The sequence below is a fragment of the Ranitomeya imitator genome, chromosome 1 (genome assembly GCF_032444005.1).
Source record: "Ranitomeya imitator isolate aRanImi1 chromosome 1, aRanImi1.pri, whole genome shotgun sequence".
Lineage (NCBI taxonomy): Eukaryota > Metazoa > Chordata > Amphibia > Anura > Dendrobatidae > Ranitomeya > Ranitomeya imitator.
The window spans coordinates 223950978-223977176 of NC_091282.1; the positions used below are offsets into that span (position 1 = coordinate 223950978).

The 26199-nt window shown below is 43.3% G+C and overlaps 2 protein-coding genes across 4 annotated transcripts in view; one reads left to right on the plus strand and one right to left on the minus strand.

Annotated features, from left to right (window-relative positions):
- The window catches only part of LYRM7 (LYR motif containing 7), a 38450-nt gene extending 23057 nt beyond the window's left edge, over window positions 1-15393 (plus strand). The window contains exons 4-6 of one of the 2 annotated variants that reach the window (XM_069754079.1): window positions 12672-12753; window positions 13897-14015; window positions 15094-15393. In XM_069754079.1, the coding sequence (XP_069610180.1) occupies window positions 12672-12753; window positions 13897-14015; window positions 15094-15123 (231 nt within the window). In that variant the 3' untranslated portion in view covers window positions 15124-15393. The remainder of the gene's footprint in view (window positions 1-12671; window positions 12754-13896; window positions 14016-15093) is intronic. The other variant, XM_069754088.1, reaches the window with a different exon arrangement.
- A 7490-nt stretch (window positions 15394-22883) lies between these two features.
- Window positions 22884-26199, minus strand: part of LOC138657696 (transmembrane protein 17B-like) — a 37562-nt gene continuing 34246 nt past the window's right edge. The window contains exon 4 of one of the 2 annotated variants that reach the window (XM_069745392.1): window positions 22884-23534. In XM_069745392.1, the coding sequence (XP_069601493.1) occupies window positions 23220-23534 (315 nt within the window). In that variant the 3' untranslated portion in view covers window positions 22884-23219. The remainder of the gene's footprint in view (window positions 23535-26199) is intronic. The other variant, XM_069745393.1, reaches the window with a different exon arrangement.

Consider the following 26199-nt stretch of genomic DNA (forward strand, 5'->3'; position numbering starts at 1 on the left):
CGGCATGCACACCAATGTAGTTACAGTAGCGTAGCTCAGGGTGGGACTCCTTAGAGCGTGGGGGCCCAGGGTGATGGCCCCGTCTGCTCCCCCGGTTCCAAAGTTTAGGGTCACCCAGACAACTTTGTGTTTTCCATGAAAACTCATACTTTTATTAATCAAATGAGTTGTCAAATGAATTGAAAATCTAGTCCAGACATTGACAAGTTTAAAAAAAAACGATTTTAAATAATAATTTTCTCATTCAAACTTTGTTTTCATCAAAGAATGCTCCCTTTGCAGCAATTACAGCACTACAGACCTTTGGCATTCTAGCAGTTAATTTGCTGAGGTAATCTGGAGAAGTTTCACCCCATGCTTCCAGAAGCCCCTCCCACAAGTTGGTTTGGCTTGATGGGCACTTTTTGTGAACCATACGGTCATGCTGCTCCCACAACAGCTCAATGGGGTTGAGATCTGGTGACTGCGCTGGCCACTCCATTACAGATAGAATACCAGCTGCCTGCTTCTTCCCTAAATAGTTCTTGCATAATTTGGAGGTGTGCTTTGGGTGATTGTCCTGTTGTAGGATGAAATTGGCTCCAGTCAAGCGCTGTCCACAGGGTATGGGATGGCGTTGCAAAATGGAGTGATAGCCTTCCTTATTCAAAATCCATTTTACCTTGTACAAATCTCCCACTTTATCAGCACCAAAGCAACCCCAGACCATCACGTTACCTCCACCATGCTTGACAGATGGCACAAATGTTCTTGTGTGTGATCCAAACACCTCAAACTTGGATTCATCTGTCCAGAACACTTTTTTCCAATCTTCCTCTGTCCAATGTCTGTGTTCTTTTGCCCATATTAATGTTTTTCCTTTTATTAGCCAGTCTCAGATATGGCTTTTTCTTTGCCACTCTGCCCTGAAGGTCAGCATCTTGGAGTCACCTCTTCACATTAGACGTTGACACTGGCGTTTTGCGTGTACCATTTAATGAAGCTTCCATTTGAGGACCTGTGAGGCGTCGATTTCTCAAACTACAGACTCTAATGTACTTGTCTTGTTGCTCAGTTGTGCAGCGGGCCTCCCACTTCTCCTTCTACTCTGGTTAGAGCCTGTTTGTGCTCTCCTCTGAAGGGAGTAGTACACATCGTTGTAGGAAATTTTTCAGTTTCTTGGCAATTTCTCGCATGGAATAGCCTTTATTTCTAAGAACAAGAATAAACTGTTGAGTTTCACATGAAAGTTCTTTTCTTCTGGCCATTTTGAGAGTTTAACCCCTTCCCGACCCATGACGCCACGTAGGCGTCATGAAAGTCGGTGCCATTCCGACCCATGACGCCTATGTGGCGTCATGGAAAGATCGCGTCCCTGCAGATCGGGTGAAAGGGTTAACTCCCATTTCACCCGATCTGCAGGGACAGGGGGAGTGGTAGTTTAGCCCAGGGGGGGTGGCTTCACCCCCTCGTGGCTACGATCGCTCTGATTGGCTGTTGAAAGTGAAACTACCAATCAGAGCGATTTGTAATATTTCACCTATTATAACTGGTGAAATATTACAATCCAGCCATGGCCGATGCTGAAATATCATCGGCCATGGCTGGAAATACTAATGTGCCCCCACCTCACCCCACCGATCGCCCCCCCAGCCCCCCGATCTGGCCGGTACACTGCTCCGGCTCCCCTCCGTCCAGTGCTCCGCTCCCCCCCGTGCTCTTGTCCGCTCCCCCCGTGCTCCAATCACCCCCCCCGTGCTCCAATCACCCCCCCTGCACTCCGATCCACCCCCCCCGGTGCTCCGTTCCACCCCCCCGTGCTCCATTCCAGCCCCCCCGTGCTCCGTTCCACGCCCCCCGTGCTCCGTTCCACCCCTCCCGCGCTCCGATTCCCCCCCCTGTGCTCCGATCCCCCCCCGTGGTCCCACCCCCACCCCATCATACTTACCGATCCAGCCGGGGTCCCGTCCGTCTTCTCCCTGGGCGCCGCCATCTTCCAAAATGGCGGGCGCATGCGCAGTGCGCCCGCCGAATCTGCCGGCCGGCAGATTCGTTCCAAAGTGCATTTTGATCACTGAGATAGATTATATCTCAGTGATCAAAATAAAAAAAATAATAAATGACCCCCCCCCCCTTTGTCACCCCCATAGGTAGGGACAATAAAAAAATAAAGAATTTTTTTTTTCCGCTAATGTTAGGTTAGGGGTAGGGTTAGGGGTAGGGTTAGGGCTAGGGTTAGGGTTAGGGTTAGGGTTAGGGGTAGGGTTAGGGGTAGGGTTAGGGGTAGGGTTAGGGGTAGGGTTAGGGGTAGGGTTAGGGGTAGGGTTAGGGGTAGGGTTAGGGGTAGGGTTAGGGCTAGGGTTAGGGTTTCGGTATGTGCACACGTATTCTGGTCCTCTGCGGATTTTTCCGCTGCGGATTTGATAAATCCGCAGTGCTAAACCGCTGCGGATTTATGGCGGATTTACCGCGTTTTTTTCTGCGCATTTCACTGCGGTTTTACAACTGCGATTTTCTATTGGAGCAGTTGTAAAACCGCTGCGGAATCCGCACAAAGAAGTGACATGCTGCGGAATGTAAACCGCTGCGTTTCCGTGCAGTTTTTCCGCAGCATGTGTACAGCGATTTTTGTTTCCCGTAGGTTTACATTGAACTGTAAACTCATGGGAAACTGCTGCGGATCCGCAGCGTTTTCCGCAGCGTGTGCACATACCTTTAGAATTAGGCTATGTGCACACGGTGCGGATTTGGCTGCGGATTGGCCGCTGCGGATTCGCAGCAGTGTTCCATCAGGTTTACAGTACCATGTAAACATATGAAAAACCAAATCCGCTGTGCCCATGGTGCGGAAAATACCGCGCGGAAACGCTGCGTTGTATTTTCCGCAGCATGTCAATTCTTTGTGCGGATTCCGCAGTGTTTTACACCTGTTCCTCAATAGGAATCCGCAGGTGAAATCCGCACAAAAAACACTGGAAATCCGCGGAAAATCCGCAGGTAAAACGCAGTGCCTTTTACCCGCGGATTTTTCAAAAATAGTGCGGAAATATCTCACACGAATCCGCAACGTGGGCACATAGCCTTAGGGTTAGGGTTGGGTTGGAATTAGGGTTGTGGTTAGGGGTGTGTTGGGATTAGGGTTGTGATTAGGGTTATGGCTACAGTTGGGATTAGGGTTAGGGGTGTGTTGGGGTTAGGGTTGTGATAAGGGTTATGGCTACAGTTGGGATAAGGGTTAGGGGTGTGTTGGCGTTAGAATTGAGGGGTTACCACTGTTTAGGCACATCAGGGGTCTCCAAACGCAACATGGCGCCACCATTGATTCCAGCCAATCTCGTATTCAAAAAGTCAAATGGTGCTCCCTCACTTCCGAGCCCTGACGTGTGCCAAAACAGTGGTTTACCCCCACATATGGGGTACCAGCATACTCAGGACAAACTGCGCAACAATTACTGGGGTCCAATTTCTCCTGTTACCCTTGTGAATCTAAAAAAATGCTTGCTAAAACATAATTTTTGAGGAAAGAAAAATGATTTTTTATTTTCACGGCTCTGCGTTGTAAACGTCTGTGAAGCACTTGGGGGTTCAAAGTGCTCACCACATATCTAGATAAGTTCCTTGGGGGGTCTAGTTTCTAAAATGGGGTCACTTGTGGGGGTTTCTACTGTTTAGGCACACCAGGGGCTTTGCAAACGCAACGTGACACCCGCAGACCATTCCATCAAAGTCTGCATTTCAAAAGTCACTACTTCCCTTCTGAGCCCCGACGTGTGCCCAAACAGTAGTTTACCCCCACATATGGGGTATCAGCATACTCAGGAGAAACTGGACAACAACTTTTGGGGTCCAATTTCTCCTGTAACCCTTGGGAAAATAAAAAATTCTGGGCTAAATAATTATTTTTGAGGAAAGAAAACTTATTTATTATTTTCACGGCTCTGCATTATAAACTTCTATGAAGCACTTGGGGGTTCAAAGTGCTCACCACACATCTAGATAAGTTCCATTGGGGGTCTAGTTTCCAAAATGAGGTCACTTGTGGGGGGTTTCTACTGTTTAGGCACATCAGGGGCTCTGCAAACGCAACATGACGCCCGCAGAGCATTCCATCAAAGTCTGCATTTCAAAACGTCACTACTTCAATTCCAAGCCCCGGCATGTGCCCAAACAGTAGTTTACCCCCACATATGGGGTATCACCGTACTCAGGAGAAACTGGACAACAAATATTGGGGTCAAATTTCTCCTGTTACCTTTGGGAAAATTAAAAAATTCTGGGCTAAATAATTATTTTTGAGGAAAGAAAACGTATTTATTATTTTCACGGCTCTGCATTATAAACTTCTATGAAGCGCTTGGGGGTTCAAAGTGCTCACTACACATCTAGATAAGTTTCTTTCGGGGTCTAGTTTCCAAAATGGGGTCACTTGTGGGGGGTTTCTACTGTTAAGCCACATCAGGGGCTCTGCAAACGCAACGTGACGCCCACAGAGCATTCCATCAAAGTCTGCATTTCAAAACGTCACTACTTCACTTCCGAGCCTCGGCATGTGCCCAAACAGTGGTTTACCCCCACATATGGGGTATCAGCGTACTCAGGAGAAACTGGAAAACAACTTTTGGGGTCCAATTTCTTCTGTAACCCTTGGGAAAATAAAAAATTCTGGGCTAAATAATTATTTTTGAGGAAAGAAAACGTATTTATTATTTTCACGGCTCTGCATTATAAACTTCTATGAAGCACTTGAGGGTTCAAAGTGCTCACCACATATCTAGAAAAGTTACTTTGGGGGTCTAGTTTCCAAAATGGGGTCACTTGTGGGGGGTTTCTACTGTTAAGCCACATCAGGGGCTCTGCAAACGCAACGTGACGCCCACAGAGCATTCCATCAAAGTCTGCATTTCAAAACGTCACTACTTCACTTCCGAGCCCCGGCATGTGCCCAAACAGTGATTTACCCCCACATATGGAGTCTCAGCGTACTCAGGAGAAACTGGACAACAACTTTTGGGGTCAATTTTCTCCTGTTACCCTTGGGAAAATAAAAAATTGCAGGCTAAAAGATCATTTTTGAGAAAATAATTTTTTTTTTTTATTTTCATGGCTCTGCGTTATAAACTTCTGTGAAGCACTTGGGGGTTCAAAGTCCTCACCACACATCTAGATTAGTTCCTTTGGGGGTCTAGTTTCCAAAATGGGGTCATTTCTGGGGTATCTCCAATGTTTAGGCACACAGGGGCTCTCCAAACGTGACATGGTGTCCGCTAATGATTGGAGCTAATTTTCCATTTAAAAAGCCAAATGGCGTGCCATCCCTTCCGAGCCCTGCCGTGCGCCCAAACAGTGGTTTACCCCCACATATGGGGTATCAGCGTACTCAGGACAAACTGGACAACAATATTTGGGGTCCAATTTCTCCTATTATCCTTGGCAAAATAGGAAATTCCAGGCTAAAAAATCATTTTTGAGGAAAGAAAAATTATTTTTTATTTTCATGGCTCTGCGTTATAAACTTCTGTGAAGCACCTGGGGGTTTAAAGTGCTCAATATGCATCTAGATAAGTTCCTTGAGGGGTCTAGTTTCCAAAATGGGGTCACTTGTGGGGGAGCTCCAATGTTTAGGCACACAGGGGCTCTCCAAACGCGACATGGTGTCCGCTAACAATTGGAGCTAATTTTTCATTCAAAAAGTCAAATGGCGCTCCTTCCCTTCCGAGCCTTACCATGTGCCCAAACAGTGGTTTACCCCCACATATGAGGTATTGGTGTACTCAGGAGAAATTGCCCAACACATTTTAGGATCCATTTTATCCTGTTGCCCATGTGAAAATGAAAAAATTGAGGCTAAAAGAATTTTTTTGTGAAAAAAAAGTACTTTTTCATTTTTACGGATCAATTTGTGAAGCACCTGGGGGTTCAAAGTGCTCACTATGCATCTAGATAAGTTCCTTGGGGCGTCTAGTTTCCAAAATGGGGTCACTTGTGGGGGAGCTCCAATTTTTAGGCACACGGGGGCTCTCCAAGCGTGACATGGTGTCCGCTAAAGATTGGAGCCAATTTTTCATTCAAAAAGTCAAATGGCGCTCCTTCCCTTCCAAGCCCTGCCGTGCGCCCAAACAGTGGTTTACCCCCACATATGAGGTATCAGCGTACTCAGGACAAATTGGACAACAACTTTCGTGGCTCAGTTTCTCCTTTTACCATTGGGAAAATAAAAAAATTGTTGCTAAAAGATAATTTTTGTGACTAAAAAGTTAAATGTTCATTTTTTCCTTCCATGTTGCTTCTGCTGCTGTGAAGCACCTGAAGGGTTAATAAACTTCTTGAATGTGGTTTTGAGTACCTTGAGGGGTGCAGTTTTTAGAATGGTGTCACTTTTGGGTATTTTCAGCCATATAGACCCCTCAAACTGACTTCAAATGTGAGGTGGTCCCTAAAAAAAATGGTTTTGTAAATTTCGTTGTAAAAATGAGAAATCGCTGGTCAAATTTTAACCCTTATAACTTCCTAACAAAAAAAAATTTTGTTTCCAAAATTGTGCTGATGTAAAGTAAACATGTGGGAAATGTTATTTATTAACTATTTTGTGTCACATAACTCTCTGGTTTAACAGAATAAAAATTAAAAATGTGAAAATTGCGAAATTTTTAAAATTTTCGCCAAATTTCCGTTTTTATCACAAATAAACGCAGAATTTATTGACCTAAATTTACCACTAACATGAAGCCCAATATGTCACGAAAAAACAATCTCAGAACCGCTAGGATCCGTTGAAGCGTTCCTGAGTTATTACCTCATGAAGGGACACTGGTCAGAATTGCAAAAAACGGCAAAGTCTTTAAGGTCAAAATAGGCTGGGTCATGAAGGGGTTAATAGAACACATGTAATGCTCCAGGTTCTCAACTAGCTCAAAGGAAGGTCAGGTTTATAGGTTCTCTAATCAGCCAAACTGTTTTCAGCTGTGCTAACATACTGGCACAAGGGTTTTCAAGGGTATTCTAACCATCCATTAGCCTTCTTACACAGTTAGCAAACACAAAGTACTATAAGAACACTGGAGTGATAGTTGTTGGAAATAGACCTCTATACACCTATGAAGGTATTGCTTTACAAACCAGATGTTTGCAGCTAGAATAGTCATTTACCACATTAACAATGTATAGAGTGTATTTCTGAATCATTTAGTGTTAGCTTTATTGGAAAAAACTGTACTTGTTTTTTTTTTTTTTAAAGTCTTTGGAAAAATAAATTTCTAAGTGACCCTAAACTTTGGAACGTTCGTGTGTGTATGTATGTACAGTATGTGTGTGCATACATACATACTTATATATACATACGCACGCACACTATATATATATTATATATAGAGGGTGGTCCAAATATAGGTGGACAGAAAATAACATCTGTTTTGATTATATATAAAATTATATTTACTAACACAAGCATAACATTGACACTACTTTTATTCTGAACAATAATACAAAAGCCCTTCAATTCTATCAACGCAGGTGCTCAAACTGTTTTCTATCACAATTTGCACAGCTCTAATGTTAAATGCATGTTCTCATTATACCAGTAAATACAATTATGTCTGTTAATATGGCCAGAAGCTTCATCACTCCACATAATGTTATCTAAAATTACTGGATTTTCTTCAATTTCGTTAAGCATAATCTCACTAAATTGCAGCCGCCTGTCTGGATCATCCTCCAATAAACCATGAATTAGACGTGTACGATAAACTTTCCACCCAATAGATTTCAGGATTCGCATGATGGAAGCTCGTGAAATTCCCAATTGTAAAAGACTGTTCTGGTGGACTTTTTTGGACTCTGAACAAATGTTTCATCAACAAGTTGTTTATTATTTTCTGTACAGGCTGTTTTGGGTCGACCTGTTTTGGAGCAGAGCCAGTGGCAATGAATTTGTCATGAATGCTGTAAATGGTTTGTCTCGTTGGGGCTTGAGTACCAAATGTTTCAACCCAATTTGCTCTAACTGTTTCAGCATTTTGAGATTTCCAATACTCTTTTAAAATCCATTTTCTTTGATCTGTATTAAAATTATTTGCCATTATGGGTTTTCTGAATAGAAAACAGATTTGGGGGAGATTTATCTATGAAAACTGGATCTGTGAAGCTGACTCAGTTGCCCTTAGCAAGCAATCAGATTCCACCTTTCATTTTCCAATGAGTCTGTGAAGAATGAAAAGTGGAATCTGATTGGTTGCTAAGGGCAACTGAGACAGTTTAAGTTTACACCATGTTTGATAAATCTCCCCCTTCATAACCCTATTACACTCACTGTCCACCTACTTTTGGACCAATGTGTGTGTATGTGTGTGTGTGTATGTGTATATGTATATATATATATATATATATATATATATATATATATATATATATATATATATATATATATATATAGAGAGAGAGAGAGAGATTTTATATATATATATATATATATATATATATATATATATATATATATATATATATATATATATATATATATATATATATATATATATAATGTAATCTCTATCTCATGTATGGTAGAGTAGGACCCATCAGAGGGAGATCACCTCGCCGTGGTTGATGGGCACACATGAATTGGCCAATTTATGCGCTAAGAATCTTCATTTCATCTATTACTGTAAGTTTTTATGAAAAAAAAATTGAAAAAATTTGTGAAAAATATTCTTGAGAAGTATGATTCATGTTGAATATTTGTCTGTTTTCACATGGCCTAGATTCATGTACATGTGCTGCTGTGTTCTTTTTTATCTATATGATGCAGCTTGCACGTGTTCACATTGGGAGTGCTGATTGGCTTTTCTTCGCTATTTAGTTACTGGATGTGGCTGCATCCAGACTGATCTTGCACTCCTCCCATTGACCTTGCAGGTGGCAGTAATCAACTCTACCTGCCCAAGGTGATCTACATATACAGACACACACACACACACACACACACACACACACACACACACACACACTAAATGTGTGTGTGTGTGTATGTCTGGGATTGGCATCTGCACCGTCGCAGCTACAGCCACAAAATTTTGCACAGTCACACGTCTGGACCCCGAGAGCGTCATAGGCTATGTTGTGAGGCGAAATTTTAACCCCGCGCGTTCCAATTCACCAAACAATTTTGCCCCTATCTACATAATGGAGAAAAAGTGAAAGGAAAAGTGTTGGAGGCAAATTGACAGCTGCCAGATGTGAACAAGGGGGACTTAAAGAATGAGAGCGATGGCGCCAAAGAGTATATACCGTACAGGTGCTAAGGTGGGGCCCTGACATGGGATACTCACCACACACGGGTATATGAACACACACAAAATGCGCCACACACTACCACGTGCTTGAACACATATACCACCCTCAGCACACATTTCACCACACATACACCAACTTCGCCACAAAATTCGAAACACAAAAGTCACCGCTCAAAACTCACCACGCGCAAAGTTCGCCACATGCAAAACTCGCCACTCGTGCAAAACTCACCTCATGGAAAACTCGCCACATCCAAAACTTGCACACGTGGAAAAATTGCTACATGCACAAAAGTTGCAACACATGCAAAAGTTGCATCACACAAAATTTGCACATACTCAAAAGGCACCACACATAAAACTTGCCATGCGCAAAACTTGCTGCACACAACTTGCTACACTAACCTGTCACATGCAACTCGACACACAAAGTTGCTACACGCATGTCGCCACACAACTCCTCTCACAAAAGTCGCTACATGCTTGTCGCCACACGCAACTCAACACACACAACTTGAAACATGAAACTTGCCCTAAAACACACACAAGTCTGGTATTATCCTTCAAAAATAAAAATCTGATTAATAAGCAGACAAACTACAAGAGCAAAAAATGTACCATATAGGAAATACGGCAGCTGTCAGTCACATGACCTGTGTATGTGTGAGCTAATATATACAGGAGCAGAGCGCGAGGGCTTCCTGTTGGCTGGGGATTTATCAGGCTACCAATTTAGCTTACAAATACTGAGGTAAAAATACTGACCAAATAACGTATGAACGAGGTCTAATACAGGAGATGACACACAGGTATATACTATATACAGGGGAGATGACACACAGGCAATCTTGCCTTGCGCAGGCGTGTACTACGGAGGACAGAGAATGAACTTCAATCCACTATTGCGGCCAGCATGCAGCCAGTGGGTAAGGAAAGGGTGAATCAAACACCCGAAAACTCCGCCCATATGACCCAAAACCGGTCCCACCAAATTCAGGTGACAGGTTCCCTTTAAAGGGAAGGTACCGCGTTTGTAGGTCATTAATAAATCACTGTAATGTAGCATAACATGCTGCTATAAGCAAGTTTGAAATGCATGTGAAACAGATTTCATGTGTTATATGAGTTTAAAGAATGCACTGGGGGCTGACATCTTGGTTTTGCAGCAGTAGCAGGGCACTATCAGTGTCAGATTACGGCACCCCATGGACATAGGGTCAGCTCCGGTCTATTATCTCCTATCTCTAACATTGTAGCAGCATTAGCAGTGAGCTGGGCACGCCTCTGTGGGCTGCACAACTCACTGCTGTAGGTGTGACTAGCTGCCATTTTATTATAGCCCTGTGCTATCTGCCGAGCTCCACTTACACTCTATCGCAGGACAGAAGAAGCGCTCACTGCTCCTCTGTACTCCAGGCAGGCACAACCTGGGCACACATCCTTGGCTCTCCCATGCTGCCATGTGTGCTTCTCCTGCTGTGTCTCCGCCTCTCCCTCACACACAGTCCCTGTGATCTCTGGTAAGCTGCACTCACAGCCTGCAGAGAGGGAGGTGACACCTGGAGAGAGAGAGCAGGGCAGCTGACAGGACAGGGATGAAGGTGGGGGAAGGGGGATGGCAAGAATGTTATTCACAAAAAATGCTGCTGAGTCCACTGTGTTCTGCTCCTCTGTAAACAAGCTGTGCCTCTGATGCAGTAACTGCTGGTGATAGTAGATCACAGGGCAGTCACACACAAAATGGTGCTGCCCTGTGATGCTGCTCTTCATTCTGCCCCAGGGATATTAGACCACCCAAAAGAGGAGGGAAATGGTAATGTCAGCAGTTACTGCCCGAATTTTGCTGCTAACAGTAAAGCTGCTAAATCTTACTATAGCTGCTTGAGGTCTAAAACGGAAAATGCTCCCCCTAGTGGTAAATATGTATATTTGTAGAAAAATATATAATATTTTTCATATAGAAATGTTTGCAAACAGTGCAAACATTGCATTAATACATTTTAATTACTATTTTAAGCTTAATTTCACAAAAAAACTAAATACAAGAAAACTGGTGGCACCTTCCCTTTAATAATAATCTCTATGGTATTGCCTGTTTGTAAAATGGCACATCCTTTGTTACATGGTTCCATAGGTTGAAAAAAGACCTAGGTCCATCAAGTTCAACCTTTCTCCACCAATTGTTTTTTCTTTTTTGTCACAAGATTGCGGGTTATAGTTAATTTAATGTTTATAGAGGAAATCGTCCAGCCCTTTTTTAAAAGCTGTCAGTGTCGGCCATTACTACCTCTTGTGGCATCCCACAGTCTGACTGCTCTAACTGTAAAGAATTATCCTGTCTGTATTGATAATAAGACTGCTGAAAAGTCTGAGCAGTAAATGAGTCTAAAATTTGGCTTAGTGGCCAGTGTAAAAATGCAAGTTGTATTAATAATATTGATATTACTAGATGGTGGCCCGATTCTAACGCATCGGGTATTCTAGAATATGCATGGCCACGTAGTATATTGCCCAGCCACGTAGTATATTGCCCAGCCACGTAGTAGACAGCACAGAGCCACGTAGTATATTGCCCAGTGACTTAGTATATTGGCCAGTCACATAGTATATTGCCCAGCTACGTTGTATATTGCCCAGCCACGTATGTCACAGGTTAAAAAATAAACATATACTCACCTTCCGAGGGCCCCTTGTAGTTCAGTCACATGACCGTGACGTCATGGCAGGTCCTTCTCCCATACCATCCTTGCCACCGGAACCTGCCGCTTGCATGGAGCGGTCACCGGAGCGTAGCCAGGAGCGGGAAAGGCGGCGGAAGGCGAGTATATAATTTTTTTATTTTTTAAATTATTTTTAACATTAGATGTTTTTACTATTGACGCTGCATAGGCAGCATCAATAGTAAAAACTTGGTCACACAGGGTTAATAGCAGCGGTAATGGAGTGAGTTACCCACGGCATAACGCGGTCCGTTACCGCTGGCATTAACCCTGTGTGAGCGGTGACTGCGGGGAGTATGGAGCGGGCATCGGGAGCTGACTGCAGGGGAGTAGGGAGGGACTAATCGAACTGTGGCCATCGCTGATTGGTCGCGGCAGCCATGACAGGCAGCTGGCGAGACCAATCAGCGACTTGGATTCCATGACAGACAGAGGCCGCGACCAATGAATATCCGTGACAGAAAGAAGGACAGACAGACAAAGACAGAAGTGACCCTTAGACAATTATATAGTAGATAGTAATTGAAAAATGAACACATTATCAAAATATGAAAACGTGTAACAATAGGCCATCATCTGCTATTACACTCCCCTTACAGCATTTGTATATACCACAGTGAAATATTTTTGAAAATAGTAAATTTAATGCTTTACGGCTCATCTGAAATTTTTTTTATTTTTTTTTTAGCTGATAAAAATTGGACAAGATGTTGAAGTTTTGTTGAGGACAACAGTTATCCAAGGGGTTCACACTGATTCTAATACAATAGGTATGTGTTCCTATATTTTTCTAGTGGAGTTCTAGGTGGGAATTACACATTAGAGGAAATGTATCAATCACCCAATGAGGGTATCGGTTTTTGTGTATATATCACACTACAGTTCATGACATTTTTGCATAGTTTGCAACATTTGCTTTTCTAGAAAGCTGGTAGACTTTAATAGGGAGGGGACAGGGCTTCATGTCAAATTTACTATACTTTATAACAGAGCTTGGTGTAACTTACCATACAAGCCTTCGCCATCCCCTTGCTAGAATAGCCTTTATTCTACAGTGGGGAAAAAGTACTGTATTTAGTCAGCCACCAATTGTGCAAGTTCTCCCACTTAAAAAGATGAAAGAGACCTGTAATTGACATCATAGGTAGACCACAACTATGAGAGTCAAAATGAGAACACAAATCCAGAAAATCACCTTGTCTGATTTGGGAAGAGTTATTCTGCAAATTTTGGTGGGAAAAAAAGTATTTGGTCGCCTAAAAACATTCAAAGATTTCTGGCTCTCACAGACCTATAACTTCTTCTTTAAGAGGCTCCTCTGTCCTCCACTCATTACCTGTAGTAATGGCAACGGTTTGAACTTATCAGTATGAAAGACACCTGTCCACAACCTCAAACAGTCACACTCCAAACTCCACTATGGTGAAGACCAAAGAGCTGTCGAAGGACACCAGAAACAAAATTGTAGCCCTGCGCCAGGCTGGGAAGACAGAATCTGCAATAGCCAACCAGCTTGGAGTGAAGAAATCAACTGTGGGAGCAATAATAAGAAAATGGAAGACATGTAAGACCACTGATAATCTCCCTCGATCTGGGGCTTCACCCAAGATCTCACCCCGTAGGGTCAAAATGATCACAAAAACGATGAGCAAAAATCCCAGAACCACATGGGGACCTAGTGAATGACCTGCATAGAGCTGGGACCACCGTAACAAAGGCTACCATCAGTAACACACTACGCTACCAGGGACTCAGATCTTGCAGTGCCAGACGTGCCCCCCTGCTTAAGCCAGTACATGTCTGGGCCCGTCTGAAGTTTACTAGAGAGCATTTGGATTATCCAGAAGAGTACTGGGAGAATGTCATATGGTGTGATGACATTTTTTTTTTTTTTTTTTCAAAATCCATTTCAGAGCACAGTGCAAATAGTGTTTTGTACAAAGGACAGCATGCCGAATTGAAAGCAACCAAGATGGCAGCCATTACACAGATACTCCCAATATGGCTTCCCTGGCTCCATCCTCATCGCCAAGTAAGAGCAGCAGAATGTCTTGTCTTTGCTGAATGCTTTCATGCTTTTCTGCACAGACTTGGATGGAGCTAGGGAAGCAGTTGCCTCCACACCACTGACTCCATCTTCATTGCTAAAGGTACCTTCACACATAACGATATTGTTAACGATATCGTTGCTTTTTGTGACGTAGCAACGATATCGTTAATAAAATCGTTATGTGTGACAGCGACCAACGATCAGGCCCCTGCTGGGAGATCGTTGGTCGCTGAAGAAAGTCCAGAACTTTATTTCGTCGCTGGATCTCCCGTGGACATCGCTGGATTGGCGTGTGTGACACCGATCCAGCGATGTCTTCACTGGTAACCAGGGTAAACATCGGGTAACTAAGCGCAGGGCCGCACTTAGTAACCCGATGTTTACCCTGGTTACCATCCTAAAAGTAAAAAAAAAGAAACAGTACATACTTACCTACCGCTGTCTGTCCTCCAGCGCTGTGCTCTGCACTCCTCCTGTACTGGCTGTGAGCGTCGGTCAGCCGGAAAGCAGAGCGGTGACGTCACCGCTCTGCTTTCCGGCCGCTGTGCTCACACAGACAGTACAGGAGGAGTGCAGAGCACAGCGCTGGAGGACAGACAGCGGTAGGTAAGTATGTACGGTTTGTTTTTTTTACTTTTAGGAAGGTAACCAGGGTAAACATCGGGTTACTAAGCGCGGCCCTGCGCTTAGTTACCCGATGTTTACCCTAGTTACCGGCATCGTTGGTCGCTGGAGAGCGGTCTGTGTGACAGTTCTCCAGCGACCAAACAGCGACGCTGCAGCGATCCGGATCATTGTCTGTATCGCTGCAGCGTCGCTTAATGTGAAGGGGCCTTTAGATCAAATGTCCGCTGATCGGTGGGCAGCAGGGGGCATCACACCAGCACAGAGATAAGTAATAGTTAAGTTTGACTTCTTAGACCAGTTAAGTAGGGCATTTTAGAAATTTGGCCAGAAAGTAAGTAACCCCTTTAAATACACATTACTCCTAAAAGAACTGAAAATGTATGTTCCTGCTTCCCCCAAGAAATCCTAACTTATTTGGTTTGTCTTTTTCCAGTTTTGCAGCCAAGGGAAGAGGTCCTTTTAGACAATATGCCATACTGTGACGCGCCTAAGAAATGACACCCGAGCGCCAAGTTTATCGCCAGTGTTTTCAGCTTTTGGCTGCACTTCATTCTAAGGGGAAGAGACTTTGTGGCATAAATGCAGAATGGGAAAATGTGCAAATGTGATTTGATTGCTTTTGGTAAAAGCTGCATTTATGCCAGTGTAATTCTCATTTGTTATGAACAAAGTCCATTTTTCATAAACCTTTTGTAAATTATTGTACTGTGAATAAAATATTTAAATTATGTGACATTCTGTTTTCTGATCAGTTTTAGCATCCTAAGATAAGCCCTACATGATCAGCTCCATATTTTCTTATGTACATGTAGAAGTAAAGGGTTGTCCACTATGGATAATTGAATTTTGGTAAGTAGAGACTCCAGAAAACTCGCCGATCCTATCACTGGTGGGCACACAACCATTCTGGGTTATCTATGACGCCTTGCAACAAGTGTCCAGTTGTCTTGCAGCAGACAGAGGTAGACGGCTTGTAAGAACAAACCTACAACTACTCTCAATGGCCCCTGCTTCCTAGTGCACGTTATAGCAGAATTGTAGTGTGTGCACTGCATATAGTAATCTACAATTAATCCTGATAAATGATGGCTTCAGCAGCAGTGGTTTGCCAGGAGCATCATCCCTTTTATGCATGTTCTCCTGTACATCCTTTTTAGTATGAAGAAATAGTCATTATTTTTTAAACAGTACCATCTAGCCTCTGTGCACAATGGTGTATTTAATCTCTCCTTTGTGACGTGATATGTTCCAATAAATTATACTTGAGTGCAGAGCAATGAATGGAAAATGCAAGTGTTTTGGAGCTGAAAATAAGTCCACACGGTACTCTTCTGTAATATCCACACAACTGTTCCAATTGAGGTTAAATTTCTCCTAAAATTCTGCTCATAAATTGTATAGTCACAAACATGATAGCAAAGTTGTGATTTATGTAGTGCAGGATTTAACCTCAAGGTGGCAGTCAAACACAAAAAAACGTGCTAGCATTTAGGGTTGATGGAATAGCTTAGGATAAGAGCTTATCCGAATAGCTGCATCGGAAACCCAGATACCTGGGGCGCTCCCGATAATCAGCTGTTCTGTGCCGCAGCAGCATGTGTCGCAGCTGTGTGACAGTCATAACTCATGCATGGATGTCCTGTTTGTTTGGCTCTCTGTACATGTGCTGTGACGGTCACACAGCCGCGACACATGCAGCTGTGGCACCGAACAACTGATTATCGGGAGGGCTCCAGGTTACCAATGCAGCTATTCGGATAAGCAATTATCCAAAGCTATTCGATCAACCCTATTTAGGTTCCACTCTCACAGGGTTTTGTTCCTGATGGACAACATAGTCAAAATTTTGCCAAAATACTGTATATGCAAATTGTCTCTAATTCTGCTTGACAAAGTAGTTTGCATAATTTAAATTAATATACATGTACTCTGCAAAAGTTTTAGGCAGGTTTAGAAAAAAAATTCAAAGTTTTTTTTTTTTTTTTTTAAATAGAAAAGAAAAACCATGTTTTGTCTTATTTGTTTATTTTTATCAATTAAAATGGAAAAATAATTAACAAAAGAGAAATCTAAATCATTATTTGATGTAACTGCCCAAAATAGCATCACAGAATATTTTACTAGGTAGGCTTGCACACAGTTTGAGGGAATTCTGTAGGGAGGTTTTTCCAAAAATCTTGAAGAACTAACCACAGATCTTCTGTGGATGTAGGCTTGCAGAAATCCCTCTGTTTCTTCATGTAATCCCATACAGACTTTATGCTACTGACATCGGGGTTCTGTGGGTGCCTTATTATCACTTCCAGGACTCCTTGTTCTGCGTGTTTCTATGTACACTACTTATTCTGGCCAGATTCCCAACTCCCTTTGCTGAAATGCAGCCCCAGACTTACAAGGAACCTCCACAATATTTCATTGTTGCCTGCAGACACATTATCATACCACTATCCAAGCAACAAACTGCCTTTTGTTAGTCAAATATTTCAGATTTTGCATCATTTTTCTGCACCCAGGTTCCTATATTTTTGTGTATAAAAGCCACTTGACTTTTTTCCATGTCAAAGGTATAGGTTTTGGCACAATTCTTCCATGAAAACTACTTGTGACCAGACTTCTCCGAACAGTAGATCAGCGTAGCATGGGTCCCACTGAATTTGGTATTAGTCCTGAGTTGATGGCACTGCTGGACATCTTCTGATATTTATTATTCTTGCTTATATAGTGCCATCATATTTTACAGTGCTTTACAGACATCATCTCCCTCCCCATTGGAGCTCAGAATCGAAGTTCCCGGTCAGTGTTTATTTGAAGTGTGGGCGGAAACCCATACTAACTCCTTGAAAGTGTGGTATTTGAACACAGGTCCCCACAGCTGCAACACAAACCACTGAGCTATCGTGCTGCACCCATGAAGGGAAGTAGGCATGGTGTATCTTTCATCTGTTGCACTAAAGGTACCGTCACACTCAGCAACGAGAACGACAACGATCTGTGACGTTGCAGCGTCCTGGATAGCGATCTCGTTGTGTTTGACACGCAGCAGCGATCAGGATCCCGCTGTGCCATCGCTGGTCGGAGCTAGAAGTCCAGAACTTTATTTGGTCGTCAGGTTGGCGTGTATCGTCATGTTTGACAGCAAAAGCAACGATGCCAGCAATGTTTTACATGGAGCTAACAACCAGCGAGAACGATAAGTGAGTCGCCGTTACGTCACTGGATCGCTCCTGCGTCGTTCTGGTGTTGCCGTGTTTGACGTCTCTACAGCGACCTAAACAGCGACGCTCCAGCGATCGGCTCGTTGTCTATATCGCTGCAGCGTCGCTGAGTGTGACGGTACCTTAAGGTCCCTTGGCTGACCACTGCACCTACAGTCCTCAATGTTGCCCAATACTTATTGTTCACAATGCTAAGAAACACAGGCAGATCTGTATCCATCATGCAGTACCATCAGTCATCTGGCTTTGTTTGGGGTTCTTATGCTGAAGAATAAGTTTGAAGGCAATGACATATCTAGATATGTCATAAAGAACTATCTTTAGTGTAAAGAATAACTAGGAGTCCTGGAAGTGATGACATTGCCATCACAAAACCCTTATCTCGGCATCAAGTCTGTCTGGGATTACATGAAGAGACAGATTTGCACAATCTTGCATCAATACAATCTGTGATTAGTTCTTCAACATGTTTTAGAACAGCGTCTCTGCTGAGTTCTTTAACCCCTTAATGACCGCCAATACGTCTTTTAACTGACCTTAGATATAAAAGAATAGCCTCCCCATACAGGTGATAATCCAGTATCTGTCGGCTGTCCACTATAGCAGACAACTTGCTGCATCAGCCACGATCAGTGTTTGCACCCTCCAACTCTGTTTAACCCCTTAGATGCTGCTGTCAATAGTGACTACATCATTATAAATGGTTAACAGAGTGTAGGGGCTTCCTATTTAACCATATTGGTGCCCTCAGATCTTGATCTTGTGGTCCTGATGTTTGCCATGGCAATTCATGACCAAATAGTGGCCTTAGAGTCTGACAGCTGTAGTAATCTGTTCAGAAGTTAGCAGCATTTAGGTGGTAAAAAAACACATTTTCATTGCTATCATGCCACTTTGCATTAATTCCTGTAAAGCACCTAAAGAGTTAATAAACTACCTGACTGCAGTTTTCAATATGTCTGGGGGTGCTGTTTTTAAAATGGTATCACGTTTGAGTGTTTCCCAACATATGAGACCCCTAAAGTCACTTCAAACATGGATAAGTCCCTAAAAAAATAAATTTTGTAAATTTCCTTGAAAATATGAAAAATTGCTGCTACATTTTTAATCCTCCTAAAATGCTAACAAAATAAAATAACATTTTACAAATTGTGCTGATGTAAAGCAGACATGTGGGAAATGTTATTTATTAATGGTTTGCTAATGTATGACTATCTGGAATAAAGGGATAATCATTCAAAGTTTGAAAATTGCTAATTTTTTAACATTTTTCTCAAATTTTTGATATTTTTATAAATAAACACAAAACATATTGACGTAAATTTACCATTATCATAAAGTATAATGTGTTACGAAAAAACAATCTCAAAATCATTGGGATTTGTTGAAGCGTTCCAGAGTCATTACCACATAAAGTGACACTGGTCAGATTTCAAAAATTTGGCTCCGTCACTAAGGTGTTAAAAAACTGTGTGCAAATCATAAGTGTTGGGAACAGGGCAGGGATTTCTGCCATCTTATATGGAACTGTACGATAAGGAGATTGTTTTGAGTGATCTCTAACATGCACACGGGGATGAACAAGCTAGGGTAAATGTAAAACCTGCACACCACACATTCATCATGAACAGACTAGTCAAATCCTTAACCTAACACTGTCTGAAAGATGAAAAGAACACAAAAAAGGATTTGGTATACGTTAAAATCTCCAAATCCTGAATGTAACAAAATAGGAATACAGCTGACAAAGGGAATACGCAAAGAAACCAGAGGATGATATTCAGGAACCCAGTGAGCAGCCATTTTGTTGGTGACTGCAGAGTATGGTCAGTATTTTACATCAGTATTTGTAAGCCAAAACCAGGAGTGGAACAATTAGAGGAAAAGTATAATAGAAACATATGCACCACTTCTGTATTTATCACCCACTCCTGGTTTTGGCTACAAATACTAAGGTAAAATGCTGACCAAATACTGATAGTGTGAAGGCAGCCTTATACTGACAAGTAGACAGTCACCGAGGATGGCAGGCAGCAAGGATTCTGGGAGATATGTGGTGGAGGGAGCAGGGTGACAGCAGCACAGAGTATTTCAGGAGAGCAGTGTGCTGGTCTATGGGGGCCCCCTGTTCGGTGTGCGGAGCAGCCAGGGATTGTACATAGAGCGCTGTCTTTTATACACATGGATGGACCATCTGCTGCACAGAAATCCAGGAAACATTTCTGCGGATTGATGGCCTGGTCTGATCCAGACTTTGCATGCAGACCCCATTCCCCTCCTCAGATCCTGTCTTCTCCATCCTGTCCTGGCAATGTGTGAAAGCGAGGCGACAGGCGAAGTACGGGGTGACGCTGGGAAGGAAATGTAGCCATATAGTAACAATAAAAATGAGATGCCTCTCTTCAGCTACCTCACCAGCCTTCCCCTGACTACACCTAACTGGAGGTCATGCTGCCCCCTCTATTACCCCAGACCCGCGTGCAGGTGCTCAGCCAGAACCACCATAGAATGGGTCCGCTTTCTGAAGATAATACTGCCATAGTGTTCTCACACAATACCGCCATATAGATCACACACAATACTATCAAATGGATCACACAATGCTGTCATACAATTCTCACATAATACCACCATATAGATCACACATAATACTGCCAGTGTTCTCACATACCGCCATATAGATCACATAATACTGCCAGTGTTCTCACATACCGCCACATAGATCACATAATACTGCCAGTGTTCTCACATGCCGCCATATAGATCACATAATACCGCCAGTGTTCTCACATACCGCCATATAGATCACATAATACCGCCAGTGTTCTCACATACCACCATATGCTTCTCACATAATACCGCCATATAGATCACCCATAATGCCGCCACATCGATGTCATGTATTGTAAATAAAGACTCGGCCAGAATAAAGTCCTTTATTAATCTTGTTTAAACCATACCGAACGCATAATCCTCGACTCCCTCATCTCCCACAACAAAAATAATAAACCACAATGGGGAAAGACACGCAAGGGGGAGAGGAGTGCATAGGAGAGGATTAGATACTGACTGCTGAGCCGTGTATCTAATCCTGTCCTGTGTGATACTGTGCTGCGCCTTGTATCTAATCCTATCTTGTGTGATACTGTACACAGGACAGGATTAGCTACACAGGACTAGATTAGCTACACAGGACAGAGGTAGCAGTGGTAGATGGTATATGGGGGCAGGTAGAAGTGGTATATAGGGGCAGGTAGCAGTGGTATATAGGGGCAGGTAGCAGTGGTAGATGCATAAGAAAATAAAAACTCTGTACTTACCTTCAGTCCTCTCCTAGGAAGTGCTGAATCATGTTCAGGGCAGAGCAGTGTGACGATCTCCCTGCTCTGCTCAGAACAGGTCGGCAGTGATTGCAGCCTGTGCTGTAATACTAAGTACAGGCTGCAATCACAGCTCCTGGCTGCAGGTACTCACCCCGAACCTCTCTTCCCAGCAGCAGCTTCTCCCTGGCAGCTCCTGCCATCGCACGCACTGAGCTGTGTGTGCGATGACAGAGGAAAAAAAAACAAAATGGCCGCGATCTCCTCTCACAGCTGTGACGTAGCAGCTCAGTGGGCGTGCCCAAGTCACAGCTGAGAGGCAGGAGAAGCGGCTTCAATGAAAGATGCGGTCAGGTCGACCGTTGGCTCCTATGTCCATGGCTGCCGTAAGTGAGGAGTGCAAGTGTCGTGCCCAGACACTTACACCCACACTAATGAAAATGGCGGCCTCCAGTGGTAAAAGTAAAAATGAATAAATAAAAAAGTATGAAAGTAGTACATTTACTTTTGTATTAAAAATAATTGATTATATCATAAATAATTATTAATACAAAAACTAAAATCACGGCACCCTCCCTTTAACTGGAGAGCTGGGACAAACATCCATCAAACTTGGAATGTAGCCAGCAAAGACTGCATGTGCCAGGATGGTATAAATATTCCTTCCCAAGAAGTGATAGGAGAAACCAAAATGGGGAGGTAAAAACTGCTGCATAGAAGCAGCAAAGCACAGACCAGAGCATTATCAGCAGTTGGACAAGGACCACACAGACTGTGGTCCAATAGAGAGGGAAACGTACCCACAGCCTGAGATCCCAGGATTGAGTCCCAGAGTAGAGCCATCACAGAAATATTAGAATGAAGTTATCTACTTATATTTTACTAGATGGTGGCCCGATTCTAACACGTCGGGTATTCTAGAATATGCATGTCCACGTAGTATATTGCACAGCCCACATAGTATATTGCCCAGTGGCGTAGTATATAGCACAGAGCCACGTAGTATATTGGCCAGTCACGTAGTATATTGCCCAGCCAGGTTTGTCACAGGTTAAAAAATAAACATATACTCACCTTTCCGACTGCCCCTTGTAGTCCACGGCAGCTTCCGGTCCCAGGGTTGGTATGAGCGCAGGACCTGTGATGATGTCGCGGTCACATGACCGTGACGTCATGGCAGGTCCTTCTCGCGCAGGGCCTGTGATGACGTTGCGGTCACATGACCGTGATGTCATGGCAGGTCCTTCTCCCATAACATTTTTGCCACCGGAACCTGCAACGGAAGATGGCGGCCGGCACGAGCGACTACGGAGCGTGAGTATAGCAGGTTTTTTTTATTATTATTTTTAACATTACATTTTTTACTATTGATGCCGCATAGGCAGCGTCAATAGTAAAAAGTTGGGGGACACACAGGGTTAATAGCGGTGGTAACGGAGTGCATTACCCGCGGCATAACGCGGTCCGTTACCGCCAGCATTAACCCTGTGTTAGCGGTGACCGGAGGGGAGTATGCAGGCGACAGGCACTGACTGCGGGGAGTAAGGAGCGGCCATTTTCTTCCGGACTCTGCCAGTCGCTGATTGGTCGCGGCAGCCATGACAGGCAGCTGGTGAGACCACTCAGAGACGCGGGATTTCCTGGACAGACAGACAGACAGACAGACAGACGGAAAAACCCTTAGGCAATTATATATACATGACTGTATGTTACAGCGTTTATTCTGAAAAATGTTTCAATAAAATAAGTTTACAAAAAAAAAAATATTGCGTGCAAGTGTACCTAGAAAAATGTATGCTGTCTTGAAGGCAAAGGGTTTTCACACCAATTATTTGATCTAGATTTCCCTTTGTTCATTCATCTTTGCATTTTATTAATTGATTAAAATTAACTATAAACATTTCCATTTTTTAAAGCATTCTTACTTTGCAGAAGCTTATAGCAGGTGTGAAAAAAATGCTGCAAAGTACTAAAACTCAATTCTGAGCCTCAAGCATGATGTGAGCAGAGCATAAGACACATGTTCAGTACATCAAGGCGTTCTTCTTTTGCTGTTCTGTCATAAAGTATGTGCTCTGTTGTGTCTTCACCTTAGAAGTTAAGGCTTTGGCTTCTAAATCATCAGTACTCTGTAAATAAAACTGAGTAGCAAGTTGTTGTGTCATGATTTTCAGAGCAAAGAACGACACCAATAGCTCAAAGTTAAGAAAAATGATATAAATTGTATGAACTGCAAACTCCAGGGGTAAAATCACAATCTGTTCATCTGTTAAAAGGAAGAGTATGAGCGGCATCTGTATGAGGAACGTCAAGAGCAGAAACCCGGACAATTCTGGAACCTAAGAGAGAACGTGAATAAGGAAAAATTAAAAAAAGATACAGCGCCAACTATCAATTAAGCACATTTTAATACAACAATTAAAACAGCTGCTTTTTTAATCATTGTGCACTGCGTTTTCATCCTCTAATGCTTGAGACTTATTCCTCATTTGGTCTCTGGACACAAGACGTAGTTACATCACTACATTAGCAGCTTTACTACCGTCATTAGGTCAGAATGTGACCCTTGCCTCCTAGAAATCCATGGTGCTAGCTTTCGACTTTGCCCTCTGTACTTTTTTTTTTTTTTTTTTTTTTAACTAAAGTTTATATTTATTATAAGCAGATCCTGATCTATGAGGCCTTGGAGTGAAATGTCTAGAAACCTGACAAGACATTTTGGAGTAGTATATGCAGATTCCCATAAAGTCATTTTTTGCATTTTTTCCATGGTAGTATAAGGAAGTAAAAATCTGGGAGATTCTTAAAAAAAAAATTGGAAAACTTCCTTTATTCAAGCATATCACATCTCCTTGCAGCTCAGACGCTATAGACACCTCTCAGCCTTGTCTACATCTAAGGCCGGCTTCACACTAGCGAGTTTTACGGACGTAAGAGGTGCAGAAAATACGGATTGCACACGGTACAATGCATCTCTATGGCCAAGCTTCTATCTGCCGTATTTTACGGATCCGTATTATACGGCCTTCTACGGCCGTAGAAAATCGCAGCATGCTGCGTTTGTCACCGTATTGCGCAAAAAATTCGCCAATGAAAGTCTATGGGGCGAGAAAGCATTAAGCTACTTACTGGTAGCGGCATTTTTCGGAGGCCCATGACAGCACTACGAGAGAGGGGATCCGCCCTTCAGGAACAGGAAACCTACAGTACAAAAGGGCGGTACCTCTCCCTATACATCAGTTGTATTTCAGAGCCTGAGAGGACTACCGCGGTTAGTAGCACACAAATACACAATATATACAGTTTATGTACAAAAATAATCCATCATATTGAACTATATACCACACGTGAAATCTATTTCATTATATATACTATAGGAAGTGCAACCCCCACGTGAATAGGGAGGGAACTAAGGGTGCTGTCATGGGCCTCCGAAAAATGCCGCTACCAGTAAGTAGCTTAATGCTTTATTCGGATTCCCATGACAGCACTACGAGAGAATTACAGAGATGTAAACTACCTTAGGGAGGGACTATAGCCTGCAGCACCCTTAACCCGAAGGTGAGATCAGAAGAGAAGCGCAAGTCCAACCTATAGTGCTTGAAAAAGGTGGAAGGGGATGACCACGTAGCTGCCTTACATATCTGGTCGATCGACACTCCAGATCTTTCAGCCCAGGATGCAGCCATGGCGCGGGTGGAATGTGCCCTCAGATTCTGCGGAGCTGGACCTCCACCTGCAGTATAAGCCAGAGAGATAGCCTCCCTAATCCACTTCGCTAGCGCCTAGATATAGCTGTTTTAACCTGAGCAAGGCAATGGTCTACTGAGTTCCCAACTATTAGGAAATCATCCAGATAAGGGACAATGAGTATATCGGATTCACGTAAGTGCGCCATGACCTCCGCAACTATTTTAGCAAATACACGGGGAGATGCTGAGAGGCCGAAGGAAGGGCACTAAATTGAAAATGGCGAACAATACCTCCCATAGACACCGCCACACGTAGAAACCTCTGGAAGTTTCCGTGGATAGGAACATGATAGTATGCATCCTTTAAGTCCACAACTACCATGAAGCAGTGTTTAAACAACATCTTTATTGCAGAGCTGATTGACTCCATTTTAAAGGTAGTATTAACCAGGTATTCATTAAGGGATTTAAGGTTAATAATAGTCCTGAATGATTTGTCTGGTTTTTGAATCAGAAAAAGAGGAGAGTAGAATCCTCTTCCTCTCTCTGACTCCGGAACCTCAATCAGTACATTTTTAAGGCATAAAGTCATGACCTCTGACTCTAAGGCTGTCTGCTCAATAGTGGAGGAACGTAAGGGGGTTAGCATAAACTTATCCCGAGGCCAGTGAATAAATTCCAACTTTAGACCTTCCGATATAATACCTCGGACCCAGACACTATTTGTGATGTTAGTCCATGCGGAAGAGAAGGCTGACAATCTCCCTCCCACAGGGATCGCTAGTCATTGGTCTGGTTTCTTACGTTATTTTGAGGAACGGCGAAACATGTAACCCGTACCTCTCCTGCGTCTATCCTCCCATCTAAAATTCTCTCTAGAGGGTGAGGATGCGCGCTTTCTTCCACGACCAAATCTCCTCCTGATGAATGGACGCCGGAAAGAAGCTGATGACAAATTAGGGAATTTCTTCTTATCATCCCCAGCCTTTTCGAGCAGCTCATCCAAGGTTGGTCCAAAGAGATATTCCCCTTTACATGGGATAGCGCATAACTTGGATCTTGACTGAATATCCCCCGACCAACACTTCAACCATAAGGCTCTACGAGCCACGTTGGAGAGTCCTGCTGCTCTGGCCGCCATTCTGACCGAGTCCACCGACGCGTCTGACAGGAAAGCCGCAGCATCCTGAATCACTGGAAGCGCACTTAGAATAGAACTTCTGGAAGCGCCTTCTTTAAGCTGGGATTCCAATTGTTCCAGCCAGACCATTAGGGATCTGGCTGTACAAGTCGCAGCCACTGCTGGCCTCAG